This window comes from Alligator sinensis, unplaced genomic scaffold (genome assembly GCF_000455745.1).
Source record: "Alligator sinensis unplaced genomic scaffold, ASM45574v1 scaffold469_1, whole genome shotgun sequence".
Lineage (NCBI taxonomy): Eukaryota > Metazoa > Chordata > Crocodylia > Alligatoridae > Alligator > Alligator sinensis.
In genome coordinates, this window is record NW_005841934.1 from 1,751,781 (window position 1) to 1,759,276 (window position 7,496).

The 7,496-nt window shown below is 46.1% G+C and overlaps 1 protein-coding gene across 1 annotated transcript in view; it reads right to left on the reverse strand.

Annotated features, from left to right (window-relative positions):
* Nucleotides 1-7,496, reverse strand: part of PTPRG (protein tyrosine phosphatase, receptor type G) — a 349,654-nt gene that overhangs the window by 76,095 nt on the left and 266,063 nt on the right. The window contains exons 9-11 of the mRNA XM_025199043.1: nucleotides 5,671-5,855; nucleotides 3,486-3,594; nucleotides 734-783 (exon numbers count right to left, since the gene is read on the reverse strand). Of these exons, the coding sequence (XP_025054828.1) occupies nucleotides 734-783; nucleotides 3,486-3,594; nucleotides 5,671-5,855 (344 nt within the window). The remainder of the gene's footprint in view (nucleotides 1-733; nucleotides 784-3,485; nucleotides 3,595-5,670; nucleotides 5,856-7,496) is intronic.

Sequence of the window (7,496 nt, forward strand, 5' to 3'; positions counted from 1 at the left end):
GATTCAGCCCCTGGAATCCAGCTAAGTGCTGTTTTTAGATACCAAAATACTTCCCTGGATCTCAGCCTTAGAGCACGTGTTAGACCAATTCGAGGGCAGTCTGGAAATGTGATCAACATGCAAAACACTGACGGCCAGGACTTCCTGGGGACTGAAGGCTAGCCGTACCCAAGTCTGACACTGCGCACGCCCTGGTGCTGCACAACATCAACTCATTGCATTTTTCTGCCTTTGGAATACAAAACTAAGTGCCGCTAGCGGATGCTTACAGCTGCGAGTAATACAAATTAAAAAAATGTAAATGAAGAGCTTGCTGAGGTCTAATTTACGTGTCAGTAAATATTTCTACAGTGCTGGGATACAGCGATCACCATATGCCAAACCACTGTATGCATCTCTGCGTCTTCGTTATTAAAGGAAATGGAGCACAGCCTCACTCTCAGGGCTAGGATTACATACTTAAAAAACCTCCAAAAACCCTCCAAAAACCTTCCTGGACTTTTTTCCTTGTGGGTGAAAAGTTTCTCAGACTCCAGAGCTATAAAGGTAGAAACTTTGAATCTCTGAATTGGGCTATTAAAGCTTTTGCTTAGGGTCTAAATAACAAAACACCTTCCAAAACGGCAGCGGTGCGGTATATTCACAACATCCTGCTGCCACCTAGCGGGCGTGACGCCGCACTTTACCAGGGCTTGTAAATAATTTGCTGCAATGATTTATGTCTCCAACTTACCACTCCTGTTTTTACAATTCTGGTCCCCTCAAAAATTCGAGTTGTGTTAGCTGCGGAAATAAAGAAGAGTCATTGTTCAGCACATTATGAAGGCACATGGTACAACGTGAAGCTGCTGAAATGCAATTCTTGCTACAACATTTCTTGGCAAGTGGAGACAGCCTAAAACTTCGTACACTGGAGAGCCATTGCTATCAAGCCTGCTGACAGATGACTATGGGGAAGAGAGGCAGTCACATAGGCTGGGAACCAAATACTAGCAGAAAATCCCAGAAGCGGCCTGCTTTGCATAGCTAAGTCCTTCAGGCCTCAAATACACCACGGGTAAATCCAGAGTAAGTTCGGGATTTTCAGACACAGTTGCCTGAAGATACTCACCTAAAACCATAGTCCTGTTGGCATGCAAATCTGTGCATCTCACGTTACCCACTCAGCTTTTTCAGCTTTGAAAGTGGCAGCTTTAGTGCATTGATTAAGGAACGATATGATCTTGCTCAACCACACATCAGGTGAAATGATATGGTTTGCTTGTACAGGGATCATCATAGTCGCTTTCTGGCCTCAAAATATATTAAACCTTTGTTTATTGCAACTTATCCTCATGCAGCGATAATCTGAACCTGGTCCCTGGTATTTAGAATTAATACCAGAGTGTCTGAGTTTCATTAACTGGACTGACATTATATTTACTTCTCTAAGCAGTAGGAAGATTTGCATCCCAGAGCTGTCGGTTTGTGACAGCACGGAAGAGGCAGGCAGAAATACACACCAGGCTCTTTTGTAATGATTGTTTGTACTTAGGTACATATATCAGCGTTTGGCTGAGACCGCTTTGTGTAAATGATGGATTTAGAAATTTGTTTTAATCCTTTGAAATAGGGCCCACAATCATATACATGTTTTTACATTAGTTCTTATTGATCATTAAAAATGTGTACAGGGCGAAGAAAACATAACTGATGCCCATTATCTACATCACCAAACTGAATCATGATATTTTATTCACTATTTGAATCAGCCGATTCCACCGCCAGCCCTTGCCAGCAGTCAGCGTTTGCTACCACGTTAAGTTTCTGGCAGGACGCGGTTCCTAGCAGCACAGAAGTGAAATGCAGAATGTGAAGAAACAGGAAGTGGGATTATTTTAAAACGTTGATCCTGACGCCAGTTGAAAAGCGGAGGCACATTTCGGTTTTTGGGCAAAGCAGAGAAGCACAAATAAACTTCCATGGTAGCATCTGCTTATCGACAGCAGCGCAGACCCCGACGTGGAACGGGCATGGCTGGTAATGGAGAGGGGCTTTTCTGCTGCGATCTAGTGGGCATCACAATCAAGGTGCGCAGGACCAGTCTCTGCTTAAAGCCCACCGGGATCCAAATTTCTGATTCCGGCTCCCTCTCAAGCTGCCCTTGCAAAGCCACAGGCAAGATCCGGGTACCTCAGCTACCATGGTGATAAGGCAGCATAAAAGATGCTGATTAGAGATGATAGCTCTTGCCTGGCACCCTGCTCTCCCCCGATGTTGGTGAGAACACGGTGCTTGCCGGGGGAGTCTGACGCAGAGTGAATTGTGCCCACTGCCTGACTTCTCATAGACTGCTTCAGCTGTTAAGGACTGTCAGATTAACCATGTCTGAAACCTCCCTGTTCTCCAAAGGTCACCCTTAAAAATGTCTCTGTTAATTTGTTCGGTAGATTACATCTGACTCAAGTGATTTAACTCTTTGCTTTTCTTGAGAGCCAGCCCTTGGCAGACGGTGCTTCACTTCTGCCTTGCTAAGTCTCTCTCCTGTGCAGAGGTGCCCACCATGGAGGGATTTGTGCTTTCTATGCCACCCCCAAAAAAGCAAAGTGAGCAGTGGACGAAGGTGGGAGCGTTAGCAGTTCTGTTTTAAAGTTAAAAAAAGGAAACCTTTGCCACTTGAAAGGCCTCTCTATGATCTCACACTGATGACATGGCACCAGAATAACGTGGCAGCAGCTGATGGAGGAGGGCTCCACGGGCACCTCTACCCCTGATTTATATTTGTGTTTGGGGAATCAGTGAGGTGGTGCACAGCGGACAGGCACAGGGCTGCCTTGGCCAGGCCGGGTCTTCTGCCATCCTTCGCCTCCTACGAACTCGCCAGGCCTCACCCTTGCTACGTGAGGAATGCAGCTGCAGGAATTCCTATTGCACAGCAGCAAACCCTGCTAGATTTGATTTATTTGCTAAAGTAATTAGCCAGTGGCTGATTTAAAAAAAAAAAAAAAAAAGAGCTGCTGCATTTTTATGCTCAGATTTGCAAAATATGCTGATCAGCACTCTCTAAGCTCATGTGCACCATTTCAAAAATAGCAATTAGACCAGATTTATACACTAACACACACACACACACACAGACACACAGACACAATCAGGTTTAGTACCAGGAAGGGCTTGTTGTATTCAGCAAATCCAAGGTTCTCAATCTTGTGGAAAACCTGGGCTCAAGAAATGGGCCTTGCAGGATTATTAAATCCAGGTTTTGACGAGCTAGAAAGGGGAAGCAATTGCAGACAACCTATCCCCAAAGAGACACTGCAAGGAAAGTCCCCTTTATCTGAATAAGAGTTTTACTAACTCCAGCGGCTGGTGTTGGGAAACCAGTGCTGTTTAGAAACACTCAAACTGCTGGTAAAATTATTCCACATAGACAGGGAGGGCAGCAAGAAGAACGTTAAACAGAGAAAAAAGAGCCGTGTCATTTGAAAAGGAATTTGGTTTTTTACCTTGGAAAAGCATTGTCTGGCTAAAGTCACTACGCATGTCATTTCGGCACACTGCTTGAACTCTGAACAGATAAAGGATGTCAGGTGAGACATGGCTAATGATGGCTTTCTGTTTAAAAAAAATAGATGTTATTCAGTTTTTTTCCCCCCACAAGGACTCTGCATGATCAATTTGTCACATATAGAGCACGGCGCTAACACAGAATTTGCATGGCACACGGGGCAAACTTATGTCTAGCGGGGAGCCGTCAAGCCTGTGCAGAGCACCCGGTCAAGGACGCGGGACGTCGGCTGTGCGCAGAGCTCACGCTGCCTCTCCAGACAAGGGAGAAGTTGCAAAGTGCATTCGCCCCCGCGCTACCTTTCACTTCATGTGTGCTGCTCTTCCCTCTGCTCTGAGAAACTGCAAATCAGGTACCTGACCTTTTACAAATGAAAATCGAAGTTCTGTAGTGGGAAGGGGCAATTCTCATTGATCCCCTTCTACAGTAACAGCCAGCACAGTATCGAGGCCAGGAGCTTCGTTTTGCAGTAACAGCGACAGTTGCGGCAGTTTCCTGCATGCAATGACGATGGAAGATTGCCACCCGTGGCCACGCTGGAAATCATCTTCCAGGCCCTCCCGCAACGGAGGTATTTGCACAGGCATGCTACTGCGTCCAAGGGGCTGCTCTGCTATGCAGCCGCTCCTTCTCCATGTGCTCCTTGGCCCCCATGAACAGCCCATGCCTGCCTGGGAGTGATGAGCATCGACCACGCTGCATCCCCATGCTTGCAATGCTAGCGCACTTTTTACTACTGCACAGTCCAGTCTAGCCTAAGACATTGCAGGTAATTGGATTTCCCTAATTGTCTCTTCCACAATCCTTTGAGAGCAAATTGTTTCACTGTCAAAGGGTGTTTATCTGCTGTGGCTTTCACCCGTGCTCCCCAACTAAATGAGGGCTGTGTCCGTCACCTCTGACCCCACTCTCCAGCCGGGGGGCTTAGGGCAACTCACTTCAAGCTAGCCCTTCATTGCATTCTTTGCACATTTAATTGTTTTCTTACATAAAACTAGACATTGCATTTGTCCCTCAATCGTTTTTGCCGATTAATGTACTCCATCCTGATTGCTGATAAAAAAAAAATCTCCCTTAAGAGCATGAAGTTATGACAAGGGAGAGGTTATAATACATCATAACCTTGGGTGTCTTTCAATAGATTCCTCTCTGATTTCGTGAAGCACATCATTCCCTAATGTGACCCAGATAACAATGTCTAGTGGGGAAATTGAAAATATAAATGGAAATGAAGTAAAAGAATCTTCATCTAAGGGAATAAGAGAAGTATTATTCTATAACTGATTGAATGGGCCCAGAGGACTGTGTATTTCAAAAAAAAAAAAAAATGATAACAGTCGTTAGGAATTTCACTCTCTGCTGCTGCATTTTTCATGTGCATATACAATTACTGATTTCATTATTGCAGAGCCTTTCTTTGATTAACAATAAACTGAGGCCTTTCAAACCTGAATATGTCACTTTGATTTTATATGCAGAGAATGTTAAAAGACTAGTGGAAGCAAGGACTGCACTTGGACAAGAATGACAAAGATCCAGTCCCAAATGGAGGGGACGGCTTGGTATTTCCGTCTCTGCTGGAAAGGTTCGGCCTCTCTCCGAGACTCCTCTGATCAGCAGCTGAGGAATCTCAAGCACTTCCTTTTTTGCCGGTGGAGCGAAGGCCATTGTACGCTCCGCGCCTAGGCCGTGCCCTTGGCGATGCTACCCGGGGAGTGCTTACTAGGAGACAGTCCCGATGGACTTCAGCTGAGTATTGCACAGTGGTAGGCTCTAGCCCAGCAAGGCACTTTTCAGGATCAGGCCTTTACTTTGGAGATCTATGAATTGAACATCAGCCAAAAGGTTTTCAGAGTGGTTTCAAGCTAGAGTCCCCAGCACATGGAAAGGAATTTGCCAACCTCTTTCCTTTCATGCTCATGCCAGCTTATTCATAGCGGCGTCCTGGGGAGACTGGTCTGCAGCATTCAACAAATGCTGAGTCTTTTAACATAATGAATACAAATGAAAACCTAACCTTTCACTCCTGCAGCCAACACCCTCCTACCCTACCTCTTCCTACTGAGAACGATACAGTGAGAGTTGCTTAAGACTAATGGCAATAGCTGATGCTGTAGTTTTACCAGGTCCTTGTCACTGTCCTTGGTGAAAGTCTTCTCCTTTTCATCTTCGTTTTTAGTCCAGCTGTAGGAAATCATATAGTTCACAATGGGAGGGTGGTAGATAATCTCAGGTTGGTTCCAGGTCACTAGCAAGGCGGTTTTGTTCACAGGCTGAACTTTCATGTTGACAGGTGGAGTACTGCAAGCTAAAAGAAAAGGGGACAAATGTGAAACTCTGCACCACTCGCTGCAGGAAAGGAACATCGGGGAACCTGGCTCCTGAAATGTGTGGTCTTTTTGCAAACTGGGTCGGTTGCAAATGGTTTGGAACATGCACAAAACCTGCAGTCCTAACATCCGCACGCATACCCTAGCTGCATAACTTTCAGAGCTCTGCATGCACGCACGTGAGAGTCCGCACACGGCATTAAAAATCCAGAACTCAGCTTCCTTGGACCAGAGCTTCCTAATGTATAAAACAGACATCATAATCATCCTCTGCCTTGCAGGATGGCCAAGTGGGTTCTTTTCAACCCATTAGCAAATGTGAAACTAAGGGTCTTTCACACTCCTCACCCTAGGTTTCCCTGAAAGGCTTCTCAGTTGTCTTGTCATTCAAATACCGTGGTAGGAAAGAAGAGCATGACTGCTACAGGACCTTCATCCGCACACCCTCCCACTCCCCTCACAACCAACCTCTCTGCCAGACAGTGCTGGGATAGCGCATGGAGATGCCGACTTGCCTAACCCTAGCCACCTCCACCTGGAAGCTGTGGCTTTTGTCACCTACTTGGGACTTAGAGATGCTAGAGGTTGCTGTGCGTTCAGAGCAGTCTGGGGGTTGACGCGTGCGTGCACACAGGGATCGGGGGTGAGGAGACAGGAGAGGACATCCTGGGAACCTTTCCCCCGGAGGAAGAAATGCCAAGCATCTTCTTATCCCAAATGCCAACCAATGCCCACTCCAGGAAGACCGAGTCTGGACACTAACCCACTGAATTTGTTTAGAGCAGGAGCAAATTAAGAGGTCCCCCAATGACCAACAGAAATGTTTTTCAAGTAAGAAAATGCGAAGGCCAATATACTAATGGGGAACACTAGATGGCACTAATATGCTATCAATAAAGTCCGCACAGTTTTCCTTTTACAAGGCCTTTATATTTCTCCCCAGCTTTAAAAGTCACGATTTAAATGTGTAATTCTGGACAGATTCTCACTCCCTGTCTTGGAAGCCAAACCCTGAGCCAAGAAGAACGGCATACAGGAGGTACCTCAAAGCATGCAAGGATCTGGCCTTCAGGGATGGAAAGACTCCACTTTGCTAGCCACGGCTGTTCCTCCTTCTCTGACCGCTCATTTCAAGTCCACGCAGCTGCCATCCATTTGCTTTGTGTGCGTGTGCACGAGTGTGCGCACGTGTGTGCATGCGTGACTACAGAAGAACCTCTGCTGCGCTAAGACTTCCTAAGTGCTGGTTTCCACCTTGTCCTTGTAACATTTTAAACAAGCACCTCCCGTTTGTGGATAAAAATGGGCTCCGAACAATTAAACGCCTTAAACACTAGTATTACCGCAGTAATGGGCATGTTCGGTGCACTCTACGCACTTGTAATCTGTCTTTCATAGGAAATCCATAGACAGGGAGAAAACAGAATAACATCTTCTCACGGAAAGATTTCTGGAGAGGGAAGAACCGTGACATTTGCCCCTTTTGTGAGTGGAGTTCGGAGTTTGCCGCACGCCCGTATCTATCCCCTGCAGAAGCCACGGGTGGGATAAACCCCCTGCACTTTCACGTGCGATTTATTTACTTACCAGCAGAATAAAAATCCTATTTCTTTGAAGAG